Raw genomic sequence first — 20,286 nt, forward strand, 5'->3', positions numbered from 1 at the left:
ACGAAGGTCTTAGTCCCCATCACAAGCCGCCTCCGCCATCGTCCGCAGTTCGCTCCATAATAAAAACAGCTTGCCAAGGCTTAGACAGAGTATGAGGGGTGGGCGATACTGTAAATTGCGGAAATTATCCAATCATTAAATCTTGTGGTTGATGTGCAAATATCAGATGTGAGCTAAATAGGAGTAAATTACTAGGGAGTCCTTGAAATTTGATTTTCTAGTTATGGACTAGTTGATGGCCTAACATAGCAAAGATTAGCTCCTGGCGGAAGGAATCGTGATAGAAGTACGTGAAAGGGAATTGAAAAATGATCCAACTAGACCAAAGGGAGTGGAGTGGTTGGGCATATAAATGCTATGTTGTAGAAAATGGGGTGCAGCAAAACTCTGGCTTTACAAATGTGTGCCCGAAAACAATTATTGCGCTCTTGTACCCGCACTGCTTCTTCAAAGAGGCAGAGTCTGGATTGCTAGGGTCATGAAAACCCATGTTTAAATTACCCAAGATAGTGAAATTGGTGTGTTTAAGTATGTTTGGGGCAAAATATTCCAAGAGGGCATTGGTGAAATAAAGTTTGGGCCTATGAAGGCGATATAGTATTACTCCCTAAAAAGGATTGTTGTGGCCTGTTTTAAGGTAAAACATCATAATTTCTCCCGCAGTAAAAGTATACTAAAAATAGTATAGCTAATAAAAGTGCGGTGAACATTTGCCAGGCCGCCTCCTTGTTTACCTTGATGATGTACTCGTTGATTTAGGCAATCTGGGGAAATGGCAGAGGCTATGTCTGAAATGCAGGCTTCACATATTTGGTTTTGATTAGAGATAATATATCTGGATTGGATTTGAGGATGAGGTTGGAGATGTGCTCTCGATGTTTGGGGAGGGATCGAACATTGAATAAAAGAGAATTGGCATGATGAATGTATGGTATGATTGGATATATTGGGCTCAGGGCTGACCAAAGAGGAGTAATGACATATTCTACACAAGAGCAGGCCTTCCAACGTGGAAGGCTGGATGGTTGATATAAAGCAGCACTTACTTTTTCATTTATCAGGTGTAGTTCCAAGGGACTCTATGACAGATAGCATAAGAAGACTGAGGAAATAAGTGCAGCATCACCGGCACTGGCTTCAGTCCAGGCACGGATTGGTGCAGACCGCCTTGCCTGTGGCATGCATACTCAATGACTCGTGTTTGAAATAGGCCTCCATCCAGGCAGTGTGGCTGGCTGGGCGCTGTGAGCACAATAAAACCAGAGGGGAGAACAAAATCTGACTTGGATCCCAGTGCTCCCTTTGTAGTTGCAGAGCTCCCTCTTTGGACTGTAACTACTGGAAAAGAAATAATTATCTAAAACATGTGAAAACGAAATAAATTAAAACACCTACTCAACATCCGCTGTCCTGCGGAAGTGATGGAGATCGGCACCTCCTAAATACAAGGAAATTGAAAAATACCTGTACTAAATTGACAGCAAAATTAGCTTTTTAATTGGCATAATGTCTTTGGGTCATGTTATATATATATGTGTATATATATATATATATATATATATATATATATATATATATATATATATATATATATCAATCTCCAAAACACAGTTGTCCCACGGAAAGAAGCCACCACACACCTTTAGTTCGTCTTCTTAATCCTTTAGTTGCAGCTTGCAAACAGGAATCATAAGCAGGTAATGGAAGCAGAGGAAAACGGAAATAAAAGCACCTTTATATCTATGAAGTCCTGCCCCAGTGGGCGTGGCTAAATGCTCAGCATTCTGGACCCTGTGGTGCTAAATTTTACTCAAGTGAGTCCGTTTCAAAAGCCCCCAAAATAAAACCAATAAAGGTCCAAGTGGAGCTGTGGGCATTCAATTAAAATTGCCTGTCTCTGCTTTATAGCCGCAATTCACGAACTTCATGCTGGGGCAACATCGTGTCTCCTTCAGCCACCACCATAATTGGGGCTAGCTTGGACCCACTTTGACACAGTGGGCTCCTCTTCTTGCAGCTAGGCGTAGCTGCTATAATATCCAAAACACAGTTGCCCCACGGAAAGAAGCCACCACACACCTTTAGTTCGTCTTAATACTTTAATTGCAGCTTGCAAACAGGAATCTTAAAAGGGCACGCAGCAGTCTTTAGCCAAACGCGTTTCAGGATGTCAAATCCCTTTGTCAGTGGCAGGTAATGGAAGCAGAGGAAAACGGAAATAACAGCACCTTAATATCTATGAAGTCCTGACCCAGTGGGCGTGGCTAAATGCTCAGCATTCTGGACCCTGTGGTGCTAAAATGTACTCAAGTGAGTCCGTTTCAAATGCCCCCAAAATAAAACCAATAAAAGTCCTATATATATATATATATATATATATATATATATATATATATATATATTAATTACCTACAGGCGGTCGCCAGTAGGTAGTTATAGTTAGGATCGTTTTCCATAGGAAATCCGCAACATTCTATTGGGAATAACTTTGGCGCCAAATGAGGGATCTGCCTGTAATTTTCCTTAACGTTGCCTCCCTGCGCTCCGCTCCTTCCCTGAAAGTTTCGGGGGGATCCGTCAAGCAGGGGCCAAGATAAAAGGGGGGTCCCAAAACTTGTTTTCCCCATGTTAATTCCCTTAGGGCGGTTGGACTTACTTTTAGCCCGAACGGCTAAATGGATTTCCACCAAACTTGGCAAAATTGTAGGGACTGGTACCCCGATGTGCCTTTGCTATGTCTCAAGATATATGCTCCAGTGGTTTTTACGAAAATTAACTTTGAAAAAATATATATTGGGCTACATTGGGCTATATATATGTTAGAGCCCAAATGTAGCCCAATGTAGCCCAATGTAGCCCAAAGATGGCCACCAGAGACAAAAAAAAAAATGTAGCCCAAATATCAGCCAGATGTAGCCCAACTATAGCCCAATGACAAAATGTCCCAGAGTGTTCTAAAGAACAACTAGAGTGCTAACAGTCTTACTTATGACAAAAGTATGGCACACCTGAAGTCATCTTGATTGGAATAAAGTGTTAACACTTAAAACATTTAGTTTGCAACGGGACAAAATGAGGGGGTTCATTTTGCCATAGAAATTATGATTAGTGCTGAAGAAAGAAAAATTAGGGCACATTTTGAGTGTCTTCTCAAATCCTCTTATATTTCATTAAAAAAATTCTGATATGCAGTCTCCCAAGATGGCCACCAGAGACAAAAGAGCCCCAATTTAGCCCAAATATCAGCCAGATGTAGCCCAACTATAGCCCAATGACAGAATGTCCCATAGTGTTCTAAAGAACAACTAGAACGCTAACAGTCTTACTTATGACAAACGTATGGCACACCTGAAGTCATCTTGATTGGAATAAAGTGGTAACACTTAATACATTTAATTTGAAAAGGAACAAAATGAGGGGTTTCATTTTGCCATAGAAATTTTATATATATATATATATATATATATATATATATATATATATATATATATATATATATATTACCTACTGGCGGTCGCCAGTAGGTAGTTATAGTTAGGATCGTTTTCCATAGGAAATCCGCAACATTCTATTGTGAATAACTTTGGCGCCGAATGAGGGAGCTGCCTGTAATTTTCTTTAACTTAGCCTCGCTGCGCTCCGCTCCTTCCCTGAAAGTTTCGGGGGGATCCGTCAAGCGGGGGCTGAGATAAAAGGGGGTCCCAAAACGTGTTTTCCCCATGTTAATTTCCTTAGGGCGGTTGGACTCACTTTTAGCCCGAACGGCTGAATGGATTTCCACCAAACTTGGCAAAATTGTAGGGACTGGTACCCCGATGTGCCTTTGCTATGTCTCAAGATATATGCTCCAGTGGTTTTTACGAAAATTAACTTTGAAAAAATATATATTGGGCTACAATGGGCTATATATATGTTAGAGCCCAAATGTAGCCCAATGTAGCCCAAAGATGGCCACCAGAGACAAAAAAAAACAAATGTAGCCCAAATATCAGCCAGATGTAGCCCAACTATAGCCCAATGACAAAATGTCCCAGAGTGTTCTAAAGAACAACTAGAGTGCTAACAGTCTTACTTATGACAAAAGTATGGCACACCTGAAGTCATCTTGATTGGAATAAAGTGTTAACACTTAAAACATTTAATTTGCAAAGGGACAAAATGAGGGGGTTCATTTTGCCATAGAAATTATGATTAGTGCTGAAGAAAGAAAAATTAGGGCACATTTTGAGTGTCTTCTCAAATCCTCTTATATTTCATTAAAAAAATTCTGATATGCAGTCTCCCAAGATGGCCACCAGAGACAAAAGAGCCCCAATTTAGCCCAAATATCAGCCAGATGTAGCCCAACTATAGCCCAATGACAGAATGTCCCAGAGTGTTCTAAAGAACAACTAGAACGCTAACAGTCTTACTTATGACAAACGTATGGCACACCTGAAGTCATCTTGATTGGAATAAAGTGGTAACACTTAATACATTTAATTTGAAAAGGAACAAAATGAGGGGTTTCATTTTGCCATAGAAATTTTATATATATATATATATTCACTGAAAAAACCATAGGTTTCACACCAGTTATAGTTAGGAATTAGCATTTAAAAAACCTATTAAATTCACTGAAAAAACCATAGGTTTCACACCAGTTATAGTTAGGTGGGAATTTTACTCGCATAAAACCATTGAAATTCCCACGTTATAGTTAGTTGGACTCACTATAACTTGCGCGTGCAATGCACTGCTGATGACGTTACATATTACATCACTCATGACATGGTCAGTGACATCACTCATGACATCACTGATGACATCTCAAATGACATCACTGATGACATCATCAAGTGAATGTGTATCTTTCTGAAAAATAAATATTTTTTATATATGTATATCTAAAGGTTGATGGAAGAATAAATGGGTAAATAAATGTCTAAATGGATGTTTTTTTTGTGTAAAATTGATTGGTTAACTGACTTATTAAATGTATCTTAGTGAATACATATATTAGCGAGTAATGTTTAAATATTTAAATATCTGTATCTGTGTCTCACTTTGTGTATAAGTGGCTGCATGGGTTGGTGAGTAGCTACATGAGTGTGTATATGGGTTATTAGTTGTTTTTTTGAGTATCCGTATCAGTGTCTAATGGTTCGGTGGGGGATATTACTTAGAGCACAGATGCATGAATGAGTGACTCACTATTTGTATGTATTTTGAAGACAGCATGTGTGCAAGACTGTATGGGTGGATGATTGTGGGTATGGGTGGGTTAGTGAGTATGTGTTTTTATAATTGATTGTTTAAGAGAGTAAATATGTTTCCGTTTCTGTAGAAGTATGTGTAGTGGTGTGTATATAGCACTATAATCAAGTAAATGTTTATTTGATAGTTTATTTGCATGTGTGAATTTGTGTGTGAGTAACTATATGGATGAGTATTAGTGTGTAACAGGATGTATAGGTGTATGAGTACATATGATGAGTAAGTACATGCATGTGTGACTATATAGAACTGTTGGTGAATGAGTGGATGTGTATGTAGATGTTGGAATTACCTAATAAGTTGTTGTAATTGGTATTGGTTTCTCCTTTTTTAAGAAAATGTTAGTTTCTATTTTTGAATGTGTGTGTCAAAGGTTATTTTATGCTGATAGGAGGTCTGCCACTTTGTCACAAGGATGTTGTCATCAGTGATGTCATTTGAGATGTCATCAGTGATGTCATGAGTGATATCACTGACCATGTCATGAGTGATGTAATATGTGACGTCATCAGCAGTGCATTGCACGCGCAAGTTATAGTGAGTCCAACTAACTATAACGTGGGAATTTCAATGGTTTTATGCGAGTAAAATTTCCACCTAACTATAACTGGTGTGAAACCTATGGTTTTTTCAGTGAATATATATATATATATACTCCAACAATGTGGCTGGATTACCGGAGCAGCTCAACAGCGGGTACAGGCGTCTGGCTCAGCCAATAGCCAAGGAACATAATTTTTTTCGAAATGTATATAAATATATATCTATATAGATACATAGCGTTCCTTGGGTTTTCCGACTTCTGCCACTGGTCTGTCTGAGTGCCATTTACAGTCTGCATTGATCTATGATGATTCAGTCATTAGTCCTATTCCCCTGTGAATGGCGGCATTATCAGATCAAGTGCGCACATCAATCTGAAAATTTGTGTGCTTTATTATCAGCGCTCGTTGCCAGTCCTTTAGTTTTCAATGTTCTTTTTACGTAGTTTCCCTTTAATTTCTATGCATCTCCTAATTTTATGTTATTTCTTTTCTGGATACCATAGCTCCCCAGGCATTGATAATGGGCTGCTTGCTTGTCGCTCATTTCAAGTGCTGTGAGCAGCATCCCAGGTGGCTCTTCGAGAAAACCAGACGACCATACTAGATACATGTAAAGATATGCCTCTCTGTACAGTGTACTAAAATGTAGAACACTATGTAGAGAATGCGAGATATCCCCAGAGGAAGGCAGAGGCAGTAAGTAGATAATACTAACTCTCTCTTTGTGATAGTTTAAGTAAACAGTTAGGCTTATCAGAGGACAGTGTTAAGCAATTGTTGTATTCACAGTGGAAATAAATGACACACACACTGAAAAATAAATTCGAGACCATTTTTGTGTAAAAATAACAAGTTTCTGTATATATGTTTTGAGAAGCAAGACTTCAAATCGGAGATAGGCTTTGTACAGTTTTAAAATACTTTAATAAATACTTGGTAGACTGTGGTAGTCGGAATAAAAGACCATGCAGTTCAAAGTAAGCAGTACTTTCAGTGTCTAGGCACACGGCGGTTGATACCGTCAAATATTTACCATCACGATCAGTGCTTGAATTCCGGTAGGTATATAGCTTTAATGGAGTTCAGTAGACTGCCAACACAGTTACCGTCGCGGTGACCGGCAGCACATCACTATAGTTCTATGGATGCACCGCCAGCCCAGCAGGCGTGGTTGCTGGGTTGAAGGTGTAGTCTTGGATGGTGGAGTACCGACGACACAGTTACCCTTGCGGTCGCTGCAAGGAGGACTCCCCCGAGGAGTTTCGGAGGACCTCGCTACCTGTGACAGTCGGAGGTCTTCCTCTCCGGCTGGATGAATGCCCTTGGAGGCCCAGGACTCGGGTACAACGGGAGTCAAGATGTACCTGGAGCAGGAGTACCAGATGTTGTGGATGCTGGATGTCGGAGTTCACCGACACCCGTCGGGCAACAGGTGAGTTACAGGGTAGACCGTCATGGAGGAGAGGCAGTTGTGCCAACGTTTCTGCTTCCACCGTCGGGGCCACCAGCAGGGGGGGGCGGGCTCTAAGGAGCAGGGCTGTTCCCAACGCCAGTCACTGTGCTAAGAGGATCCCTTGAGGTGAGGTGAAGGAGGCTAGCTGCTACGTTTGTTTCACATTTATGAGTCACATCGACACAAGTGCTGGTCCTCAACCACCGTATTTCTTTACTGGCGGTCACCGGGAACTAGCACATCTGGCCCAAATTGAGGTTCTTGGCAATTTGCAGAAGGCTGGAGGGCTCTGGGGTTTCTTAGAGGCCCCACAGGTTTCAGGAAGGCCAGCAGGTTGCAGAGGTCGAGTCTTGAGCAGCGCAGGAGTTTATGCCAGTTCCTTCTACGTCGGATCTGAGTTCTGGAACCGCAGCGATCTTCTTCTGTCATATTATTGCGTTAGTTGAATCTGCTTTCAGGGTCTGGGGTGCCACCTAAACACCAGATGATTTAGGGGAGTTACAGGGGAGTAAATTGTAGGGACCAATGGGTCTCTTACCTGGGGTGTCTACACCCACTATTATGCCACCGTCCTGTGGGAGGGGGGGCATAGCCCTGATTGGATAAGTCCCACCATCTTCAAGATGGTGGGCACTGAACAATGTGCTTTACTTCGCCTCCAGCACCTGGGGGGTGGAGTTGGCGAAAGGGAGCACACCTCCAATTCTAACTTAGTTTTCCCACTGGCCAAAAGTGGGTGTTTAAACCGGGAGCTGCCACCTGCTGATAGCAGCAGAGGCTGGGGTCGCATTACAAAGACACAATGGCCTTTGAAACTTTCCTCTTGAGCACTGTGCTCATTCTGAGGGAGGAGGTGAGACACCTCCACGCTGGATGTGCTTTGTTTCTGGCCTCATAGAGCAGGGACTATCGACCCAGGGGTCAACGTGTCTGTGGTGGCAGGCTGCCTGAAGCCAGTGAGAGCCCTATTATAAATAATCTAGGGCAACTTCAAAACAATGAAAATAGAAGAACATGTCAGCTAAAAATAGTGATCCTGGTATTTAGAAAATTACAAAACAATGTATTCAAAATTCATAATTCTATTTTAAATATATATATAGTCTGTTTGATAATAATGCAATTCATGGATAAGCCAAAGTTGATATAACAAAACATCTAGTTGAACACATGATTATTAGGGTGGTTTCCAGATTATCTCTACGCGCGTTTCGGTAGAACACTGCCTTCCTCGGAGTTCCACCACCGAATGTTGTGCTCAAAATGATAAGTATTTCAAAAGATGAGGACGTTGGATAAATAATGCAAAAGATTCCAGACTCCATCCCAATATTGTATAGGATGATAGATGTCTCAAAATGAGATGGAGCCAGCAGGCCACAGGGAATGTATTTACTTCTTTCAAAAGAAAGGAATATATATTGCAAACTTAATATACTGACAGTGAAGAGGTAGAAGATCTTCTCTTATAACATCGAAACCTTCAGACTGGCAAATGATGAACCTGGCAGGGTGGACGAGCTGCCAATCCACTAGATCTGCAACATGTGCTGGGTGCGTTCATGCCATCAATTGTGCAAACAGCTCATTCACTGACACAGGTCACATAGACTGAATCGCCCAGATTTGCAAATACTGAAACTGCTGACTATACCAGGGTTGGTAGATTTTCAGGGAGTACCTCTGAGGTGTCCTCTGAGTACATGTTTCAATAAATCCAACACTGGGATCAATGTGTGTTTATTGAGGGGAGTTGTTTTGTATGAAACACTCCTTGGTTCAGTGAAGCCTTAATGGTGCTGTGGAACTCGAGCTGTTGAGTTACCAGCCCATGTACTCTCTATGGCTTCACTGGCACTTACAATATTTAAGAATAGACTTAACTATTGTAGGGGCATACCTGCTCAGGCAGTTATGCCCACACCTGAGATATAGTGCACCCTGCCTTAGGGCTTGTAAGGCCTGCTAGACTTTCATACCTTAAGTAGTGCTGCTTTGACATGGCACACAGGCAGTGTGCCATGTCGACTTTGTCGGTTTTTGTCTGCGCCAAGGCATGCAGGCTGCAGTAGCAGTTAGCATGGCCTTGGTGAGGGGTCCCCAAGGGACCCTCTTCAGTGCCAATGCTCTAGGTACAAGGAGAACCATTGACTAGGGACTTACAGGGGGGGTCTGAAGTCGTGCCAATCATGGTGCAGTTTTGGGGAAAGAACACTGGTACTAGGAACCTGGACAGCAGGGACCCAGTACACTACAGTCAAAGTTGCACCAAAAGCCAGGTAAAAAGTAGGGAGAGGTACTGCTACTGAAACCCACTTTCCCACAGTACAAAACCATTGCAAGATGAGCACTGCTATGTTTACTTTTGTTATTGAAAGCACATTCCCGCTGTGTTTAGAGAGCAACATGTTTTCTTTTTTCTGCTTTTATTCTTTTATTTTAGCTTTCATATATTGTTGAGTTTTTGTGAATGCATGAATGAGTCAGTGGATGGATGAGTAGTTCCATGTGTGCAAAGATGAGCTGCAGAGCATGATGACTTATTGCATGCCTAGACAAAAGTCACTTTCATTCATAAGTTAGACCATTTGGCATTGCCAATGCTTGTTCAAAAGAAGTTTGTGGATGTTTTTTCTGCTCAAGTTGCATTTTATTATTGTTATTGTGTGTGGGGGTTGTGAATGCTTCCATGACATTTACAATGCTTCTTCCCACTGTCTGTGTTTAACACCTAAACTTGTGTTTCAGCTTTTTGCTTCTCCCCCTCCCCCCGTCTCCCCAAAATGGTCTTTCATAGTACTGTAAAGCAGTAATTGCTTTGAAAGATTAATATTTTGTAGTAATGAAGAAACACTGATGACAACACAGGCAAATTGATTAGGAGTCATTTTAAAGCATCGTTTAAGGGTGACCAGTTTTCATTTGTAGGTAAAGTGTTGTAATAGTTCCTGTGCTGCTGTTGATTTCTAGTTAAAAGGAAATGTTTCAGTGATCAATATTTGCATTATACATGATCCTTATCACGTAATGTTTTCTTTAAGAAATCAGCTCGGAAATATAGCAAGAACAGATAACAGGTTTCTAATGGACCCTTTTTAGCATTTTTTACATGTAATGTTTCGGTACCGGATTCTTTATCATATAGGTGACAGATACAGAATAATGCTTACATTTGTTTCATCATTGTGCCTTTTGGCAACACAAGGCAGGGTTGGTCCCCTGTGCTATTGTGGTTCAGAGATAACAGGATCTTCTTGGCATCCATTTCGGCTTCCATTTTGGCAGGGTGTCTTGGCTCGTTATTTTATAAGCTTTAATAACGCAAGGAAAGTACATGCTGTAGAAGTTGTGATGCTTGCGATTGAGCCAACGTTTCATAATTATACACAGATGCAACATCCTACACAGAACCAGAGAAACATTTGCGACAACTTCTTTTTTATTTTTTTTAGTTCAAAGTGTTATTTCTGGTGTTTGAATAAAAGGGAAAATTGCATAAAGCAGAGCTCTCAGGTTTCCCAGGTCCATGCTGGATTAACTCATCTGGTCCAGGATTTTTGCCCTCCATTCTGGGAAGTAGTCCTGGTTTTATAAAAAGATGTGGAGGACCATAAATCACAGAATGTAAAGCACAACACCTGGACTGGATAAGGTACTCACACATTCACCTTGGATACTTGAGAGTTTTGTATACATTTAGGGGTCCATTAGGATGGCGGGAGGATTGCACCTGACGGGTCGGTGGTAGCCACCGCTGGACCGGCGGGGGCGATCCACCCGCCATCCATACCTGAAAGACCCCCGCCATATTAGTATGGCTGGGGGGGCCTCGGCAGACGGAAAGACTTTCCGCCGGTTGACTTGTCGACTGGGTGGAAAAGGGGCATGATATGGTGGTGGTGTCTGCAAGACACCGCCATTCATATTACGATGCAGGCGGAGAGCAGCCTTTCCATGGCGTTGCCGCCATGGAAAGGCATGCAGTTTTTGCTATTGGGGGCCCGTTGCGGGCCCCCACCCTCCCCATGGAGTGTTTTAGGCGTTTCTTTCCTTTGTATTATATTCTGTTTGTAAACAAGCCCTTGCAAAGCCTATGAGTTGTCATTTGACCACTGGCAACAGGAATTCCAAAGTGAGATCTTTCAATTGGAGGGAGAGCTAGAGAATCCAGCTGCCCATCTCATATTATGACCCATGGGCTTGTACTTCTAAATTTTCTGTTTGTCATTCCATGTTAAAGAAACAAAACGGAGTGTTTTAGGTGTTTCTTTCCTTTGTATTATATTCTGTTTTCTGAAGGTAAAACGGGTTACTCAGAAAGGTTGACTTATTTCCTTGTACATAATCTTAAAATCTGGAAATCTAAGATGCAGAAGAATTTGTACGACAGTAGTTATTCAAACAAATCTGCTTAGCATAGAAGTCGATTCTGATAAATCCGTAATTACTTTAGGACAGTGCCTTATTTGTCTGCACTTTTGTTTCGTCCTAATATTTAAAGCTGCTTTGGCTATAATTTGTTTAAAGCCTAATTTTTTAGCACCTTAAAATAAAAACATTGTTCTGCCACTTGAGAATTTAAAATGAAGTGAAATTAGCGCCCCGTTAATATGTTATGCTATTTGTCCACCAAAATTGGAAGGGGTTGAAGTAAAAACCCAGAGTGTAAGGTTTTCATCTGAGATGTGAAAATATGGTTCTGCTAATTGCAAAAGGGTTTTTATTTTAAGTACAGCGGCCAATTGCTGGTCCTGAGCGGCTAATTAGTGCGATTACTCCACAGCTGCATTAGTCTCCTTATCAAAAGGATCAGCCTCGTTTGGGAATGTTTCGCCTTGACAGGCCTTAAATAGCAGGATGGTGTTTTTCTTTTTTTTTTTTTTAATAAGTCGTATGGTCAGGAACTCTGTTTGATCTTTCCAAAAATAATACTAAGACGTCTCTCTTGGTATCACTGCCGTCTGCTTCGAGTTCCCACACAATATACGTTCTCCCACAGATGGTTGTTTTAAGTCGGTCCTTGGCCCCTGAAGTTCGGTGGGGGGCGGCTTTCAGCCCATGGCCCATAAATGTCTGTGAGGTAAGGAAACTAAGGGGCCCCTCTTCACATTCTGTAGGGGGAGCCCATGATTTGGAGATACGCCAATGCCTTGGAATTAAACATTGGGGGGCCTTGACACTTGGAAACTAACACACTTCATGCTGCCAACATGCAAACAAATATATTCCTAGCGTCCTCCCGGTACAATTCTCAAAACTTTCTGGGACCTAAATAGCCCTGATCCAGAGATTCATATATTCTAGAAAGCGTTTTCCAAGGGTTATATGTTTGTTCATATGTGTCTGTGTATTTATTCATGCGTGTGCAGTTTGAATTTACATATTTCACTTATCAGACCGTAAACGTGGACACGAAGGGCCACTCACGACAAAATAATGTTCTGCTTGTCTAGCCAATCAAATGGACCTTTTTGGGTTGCTTCACCTGCAGAAAGTGCAATGCCTGCCTCTGTTCCTTAACCTGAATCAGAGCATCTGTAGGGTTGGTGCTGGTCTCATGTCTGCCTTTTAAAGAAATCCCCGGCCGGACCAGATCTCTGGTTTGGCACATGTTCATATGGTGGCTCCTTCGCTCTAGCCTGTTATCTTTCCTCTTAGGTTCTGGGCTGGTTGCCATCTGTATTGGACCTGGAACACAAACCATTTTCTGTGTGTTTGTGCGACACATTCATGGAACAAGAAACATTAAGTTGCAGTTCACAATGTCGCAAAAGTCTATATTACTCATTCAGCGTGTCTCCAAAGGTCTACCGATTGTACGAGAATAATGATTAACTTCTGCATGCGTAGTCTCCGATATGTGGGTAAAAATGTCACTTGCTGGGGAGAGGCGTGGTGCCACGGCCAGGGGGACTGACGATGGATGCTGGGGAACACGGTTCGATCCCCGGCTCCGGCAGCAGGGGTCTGCCCAGCACCATGCGACTCTGGGCAATAGCTCGCTTAATCTTCCCAACGGCCCTCCGCGCCTTGAGACCTCTTCGGGAGTGATTTGTGCGCTATACAAGTACTGGATTTATTTACTTGCCAAGCGAATGCAGTGCAATTGAGGTCACCCACACACAATTGTTATTTGTGATGCTTTGCCACACCTTTCGGCACTTACACTTTAGTGACACACTCATGCACGGTAGAGCAAAACCGTGTACAGTAGGTATGTAGGTGAATCACATACACTTGCATTCATGGACTTTCTTCTCTGTGTTAATGTAGCTCAGGGAAGAAGTAAAAAATGTCTGCTTGCAGTGCAGAGATGCATACCACACGTCCAGAGATTCATGATTTTGTACATTTCGAAACCTTCTGTTTAGTCTATCCTTATTTAACTGTACAAGGGTATTTTAACAAAGTTCTCCAACTATGTCTGCACTCAGATGTAGCTTCTCAATACCTGCTGTCAAAGGCAGCTATATTTCTTTCCTGTCACTTCTTTTTTTTTAACTTGTTTTTACTCTATCTTTTTCCAGCTTTCATGTCACTGTTGTAGGCCTCACGGCGATTTCCTTTGTCTAGATGCCACACTTTAACTTGTATTTAGTGTCATCATAAATTACATCTACTAGATGCTTGCATTTTCCATATCCCAAGACACACAGAACTTTATCATACATTAATCTCAATCCAACCAAATGATGCTGGCCCTTTATTGCCAGCATCTTTAGTATTAAGATTGAACCGGACTCTAGTGTTCCGAGATCATCAATCTTTGCTTTATGTGAATTTAAATTACCCCAGCACTCTTCTTGCTAGTCTTTCTGACCACACTTTAACTCTGTAAATGTGTCTATAATACTGTCAGCATATCTGTCCGTTTATAGGAAGCTACAATTATTTCGGTACAAGCGTTCATGCTCTTGATTTAAGCATGGCGGGTGGGGTACTTGCTTTCTCACTTCTTACGACCTCAGGCATGTCATATTCAGAAACTAAGGTTTGTTTTTAATCTACTACAAGGAGAAAGACCCTAAAATGTACTAAGTCATTGTTTTCTCTGCTAGGCCATTATAATTTGGTATCCGTTGATTGGGCAATTGTGTACAATAAGGGTATCTTGATTTATCAACAATTATTTGTGGACTGTCTTTCTTAATATTGTTCGCAGTTTCGGTTATGATTAATAATAAAATTGTAACCATGCTTTCATAGTTGAGTGACCAAACAGATGCACAGTGCCTCCCAATTGTAACTAGTCAGGACATGTGCCTGAATGCATAGCCTGAACCATTCAGTTGAATCATCCCCACAGACAAAATTGTGGTTTTGTTTTCCAGAATGCCCACTATTAAAATCCTACATTTCTGTCATGTTTGTCCTACACATTACTGGTTCATGCCTGAAATGAGAAATACATCTGTATATAGTATGTGTTTATGTATGTATTGGCCTGCGGGTTAAAGACTAGAAGACTAGATGTGATGTTCTTTCTGGGTTTTTGTTATATACAATAAATACTATACTGTTAAATCTTAGGCAATCGTTGAACAAGTTTGCAATATCATGTTTTTTTTTACTAGTAGTGAATCTACATTTTTTGTCTACATCAAGGGTTTTCTGCTCCTTCCTAATCCCCAATTTATAGTACAACTGTTTATCTATTAAACGAGCATTTCATATCAGATTTCTGGAGGCATGGTGCAAATGTCACACCTCTTTCAATAAATCCATTTTCATTATCTGTATCCATCTTCAACGAGACAGCTCACAGACACTGTAACTCAATGGAGCAGCCTTTTCAGCCAAAGAAGGATATCCCCTTGTAAATCTACCTTGTGTGCTGATTTTTACTTGCAAGGAGGGCAAGTTCTGAAACCCAGGAACATATCTTATGAATTGCAAAGATCTGTGTATGAAGGATACGCGTTCAGTAGAACTCAAAACATTTTTCTTATGGGATTTATCAAGTCATAGAACATGAGTGAGAAAGAATGGGCACCGCTTAAGTCTGGAATAATTAAGTTTTATTATCTGTTATAGGGAAGGATATCTTTCACAGTGATAAATTATGCTATAGGTCATGCTTGTTGATACGGTCACTGAATTATTCGATGTTGATACCAGATTGTGCAAGACTTAATGATGCATATCATTGTTTGGCTCAACAATTATACTGCGAATATTAGTCTGGACTGATGCACCCATTCTTGTGTTCATGTTAATATGTGCCATAGGTTTGATGTCTTGATTTCATATTTTAATACAAGATTGGCTGAGGTTTTACATAGATGTATTGATTTTGACTTTTACTGATTTCTCTTTAGAATATTGGTCACATTTAGGCACATAGATAAATGTTGAACAATGGACTCATGTGTTGTCTTTCATTTTTAAATGTAGTGCTTTATTCCCTAGAGCCCTACTTGTATTAACGTCCCTTCATGTTATTAACTCAGAATTGGTCTGCACTCCGTAGACTACAAACGCACTTACGTTGGCCCTGTGAAAAATTCCTCAAAAGGTATATAGTTGGTGAAACGTATCTGTCATACTGCCACAGCGGGCTGTGCCACCCAGTTTATTTCTTAGCACCATCTGTCTCTGCAGCCCTGCCTGTCTAATCTGCCACTTTCTATTCTCTCTCGGATCCTTCCTATTAAATGTGTTCACTTTATAATGTCTTGTTAATACCTACTAGTAGCATCTGTTTCATAAAACCTCTGTTGTGCTGGCCAAAGAATAATTTTACCAGAATTTGCCATTTGTACCCCTTCCACTAAAATTGAAATAATATATTTCTTGCAAATAAAAAAGATGTTTTAATTACTAAAATTAGTTTAGACATGGTACTGAAGACCAAAATACAAAGAGCATCTCATGCAACATTTTCCTTCTGAACACCGTTAGTTTCTAATTATGCTGTGTTTGTGGAGTGTTTTTCACATCTCATCATAATTTCCTTCTCTTGTTAGAAGCAAGCTAAGTTCTTCACTGTGTCTGCATTATCACTATTCCTGGCTAATTAAGAAACTGAGCCTTTGCCACTTACCTTCCCACAGCAGTTCATCCGAGCATCCTGGCGCTGCCAAGCCACCACTAAGCTCCTCCAGTATGACATCACGGATCTTGCTACGGCAGCAGCTCATGCGTGAACAGATGCAGCAGCAGGAGCGACGCGAGCAGCAACAGAAGCAGCAAGCGGCTCATTTCATGCAACAGAGAGTACCAGTCGGTCAGACTCCAGCCATCAACGTTACAGTCCCGTCTAGCCTCCCCCCTTCCGCCCAGGTACCAATGGAGGTTCTCAAGGTATGTGAGTTTGCTCAGCCTTTCTATGCATCATATTTATTTGTTTGCATTATTTTTTTATCTGAAATATTCCAAAGCAGTGAACAACTCTAAACACATATTTAAGCCAAGGGAGAACCATTGTGATCTGAGGTGAGAACCTCCTGGCATTTAACCCAAATTTCTAATAAATATAATATCCTTTCTTTTTTTAGTGGTGGTTTAACTCTAAAAATAATAAACAAAATGTGCATATATTTCACCTTGGACACAGATATTGCTGTGATTTGGCTTTGCATTAATACTACCTACTTAAATCGAAGATTCAAACCAAGATTTTCCATTTATTTGTAAATATAACTATTTCTGAAGAGGAGTGACAAATCTTGCACACCACATCTTCCCAGAAAGGCTCTGAAACGCACAAAGAGACTCCAGTTTTTATGCGGGTTGCTACTTTAATCCCTTTTTTGCCCAAATGAGTTCACTGCTTTTACTAGTTTTGTCTCCTTGTTAGACGCGACAGTGCGGGAGCTTGTTAGTAGCACTCTACAGGGAGACAGCAGCGTCCTAATTACCGGAAAATTGTAACCTGCTTAGAATAGACCCGATTTCACACACTGAGACTTAGTCCAGATTTCAGGACCTTTTAATTAAAGACAGTGAAAATATTTAAAATATGTATATACCCACAGAGGGACAATTACAAATCGAAACATAAGAGTAACTCCCGTGGTTCTATTTTTAGATGTCTTCACTTTAATTTCAGTGTGAAATAAAGGTGGTGCACACACTACACCATGACTAACAGCCTGAATAAATGACTTGCATGTATATTAAATAGCCAAAAACTAAACGGCGAAAGAGTTGCAGTGTAAAATTGTATGTGTGCCAGCTTTGTTGGGTAATTTAGATTCATTGTTAACGTAATTTCGCGTTTTGTTTAACGAGGCAATGCCTTGGAATTTGGCTCTAACAACTGCTAAAAGGTGGTGGTATCTTTTGTGGGCGTCCAGTAAAGTTTTTAATAGGACGGATGACGCCTACTGCTAGCACATCTATAGTTACATTTTGACTGACGTTGATCCCAGGAACCTTTTTTTCAGTTCTTTGTAAGGTTGCAAAGTGAGTTAAATTTGTCAGCAGCTGAGATTTTGGTCTTGAAGTTCTGATGAGTGGAGATTTCCGCAGGAGCAAGGAAATGGATGATCTTTATGATTTTATGAATATCTGACAGTGATTTGGGAAATCAAACTAAAATATTCAGATGTGTTTATTTTAATACCATATTCTGAAGTGGTTTTTTTTCAGTGTAAATATTGTGAAATTCAGCATTGCTTTTGGGAGTTTATGAGATTTTCATATCAGTGCAGATTGCTGAAAGAAGGGTGCAGCTCCATGAGTTGTCAGGCTAGTTATTGCATCAGGGATTGAATGCACTTGATCAACCAGAAAAGAAGTGCATGCTAGTTTCAAAAGGTGGTCCCAGGGCTGATCCTCTGACACGACAGCCCTTTGCGAGGCCAAGGTCAGCACCAGCACAAGACACCAGGCAGCTGACTGGAGCATTACGTTTTCTAGGGAAGGAGTAACACGTTACTTATATTGGTAAATATCTTAGCAAATGTTCCATGTGGACCTACTACAGATTGGTGCTGCACAGAGATTGAAACACCTATGGTTCACCTTTATGTGGAGATGATGCAGGCAACAGAGGCTGTTTTGCCCTCATTCTTGGAGGATGAAGCAACAGGGTTCATTGTCTATTGGAGCAGGCTAAATCAAGTCTTGCATGAGGAGCATGTTGGGGGAGCAAGGCAGGTGAGCAACCTCTTACACCTACCTCTTCTATGTTATCACTTAGATTTGAAGTTGGAAATAGCTATATTAGTTTATTGTGGGAGGGGTCTATAAAGTTGCCATGCTGCCTAGAGGCCACTTATGAATCCAAAGTACGCAGCTGTGTGAATGCAGGTGAGGTCACAGGCAGGATGGAGAAATGGGAGTTGGACTATGGATGGGATAGATGCTACTGTCACGAAATTTTATTCCCTAGAGCACAAGGTCTGCTTGTTTGGAAACTGAATAATAAGCCAGTGTTTATAGCCTTTCTGGTTTTGGTGCCCTAACTGTTGATGCTTATTGGACATAAATTCAGTTCTAGCATTTGACTTGCATTCCCAGATTTTGATATAACAAGTGATAGCACTGTCATTTTTGACTTCATAAACCTGGTTGTTGACATCTCTATGATGTTCTACTCACAATTTTTAATCCTGTCTTTAAATTCATAGGCAATTTGAAGTGCAACAGAGAAATACACTTTGAAATCAACTTGTTTAATCCAGTGCACCAATTTATTCATTCTTGGGTACAACATCTCTTGTAGACAATTTTCTTTCACCATTTCCTGATCTTCTTTTCTCTATTCTCCATTCTGTGCCTTTCTGCCTAAGCTCCAGTGTGTTGAAAATCAGGTCCTTTCCTTTCTTCATCCCACACTATTAACTGTAGGTTTCTCTGATCCACCATTTTTCCCTGTATCTCCCTTGCTGTTTAGTGATGAACTTTAACGATATTACAGGCCATCAGATAAAAGTTGATGAGTCTCATTTTTGAGGACTGGCAAATATGTTTTATTTAGTTCAGAATCTAGATGTCCTACTGTATCACACACACCATTGTAGCTATGCAAATAACTATGAATATACTTGAAAGAGTGCATCCAAATATATATGCTTTTTATTACAATTTTCATAAAAAGTAAAAGACTTAAACATATGGGTTAGGAATTTGCTTTTTCAGTCCCTAAGTTGCAAGAGAGCAACATTCTGGCAAAGGTGTAAAAGATATAAAACATGTATCAATGACAAATAAGTGCACTTAATACTGGTAATGAATAAGAGGAGATCCCAAAATGATCAAGGAATGAGAAAAAACATCAATTTGGAGGCCTTGTAACATCATTACAGGGAAGTGTCATTTGAAAAGTAGCTTTTTCAAATAGATAGCCAGCAAGGGGATGAAATGGTACTGCTCAAGTAGATGCTTGCACACCCTTGAAGCACATACCAAAGATTAAACCAAGGTTCACTGCTTTTTTAAACCTCTGTCTGCAAACACAGTAAGTGACATAGTCAATGTCTGTGCTAAGTAATGATGTGAGTCTGCTTGCAGGACTTCAAGAAGTAAACAGTTAGTTTTAACTATATATTTGGCTTCATTGTGTAGCCATGTTTGTGGGATCAGGACACGGGTGATATGGTTGAAGAGTCGCATGTGTGAGATCAGATATTCTGCAACTAATGCCTGGACACTGGTCATGAAACTAGGTTCAGGAATAACATTCTAGATACCCCCAATCGAACAGAACTGGTATTGTACATGTTTTGCCACGTTTGTTTTAAACCTATAGGTCAAGGTGCTGTTTCTCAACCCGGCCAAAACAATGGAAGTGAACTATTTTTACAGTGGTTGGAGGGCGTCAAATACAAAGGCCCTGATTACGATGTTGGTCAGAGTTGACTCTGATCCACACCGTTTAGGTGGAGGAACCGCCCGGTCATAGGGCTGCAGTCTCCTTGTTTCTTTTCAGAGCCTTTCTGGGAAGTTGTGGCATGCAAGATTTGTCATTCCTCTTCGGAAATAGTTTAATTTACAAATAAATGGAAAATCTTGGTTTGGATCTTCGATTTAAGTAGGTAGTAATAATACAAAGCCAAATCACAGCAATATTGTGTGTTCAAGGTG

The 20,286-nt window shown here is 40.7% G+C and overlaps 1 protein-coding gene across 9 annotated transcripts in view; it reads left to right on the forward strand.

The window, feature by feature from the left end:
* Positions 1–20,286, forward strand: part of MITF (melanocyte inducing transcription factor) — a 759,320-nt gene that overhangs the window by 508,462 nt on the left and 230,572 nt on the right. For all 9 annotated transcript variants that reach the window (XM_078661343.1, XM_078661344.1, XM_078661346.1 and 6 more), the window contains one exon: positions 16,308–16,557. In XM_078661343.1, the coding sequence (XP_078517469.1) occupies positions 16,308–16,557 (250 nt within the window). The remainder of the gene's footprint in view (positions 1–16,307; positions 16,558–20,286) is intronic.

Source organism: Lissotriton helveticus, chromosome 9, assembly GCF_964261635.1.
Source record: "Lissotriton helveticus chromosome 9, aLisHel1.1, whole genome shotgun sequence".
NCBI classification, from domain to species: domain Eukaryota; kingdom Metazoa; phylum Chordata; class Amphibia; order Caudata; family Salamandridae; genus Lissotriton; species Lissotriton helveticus.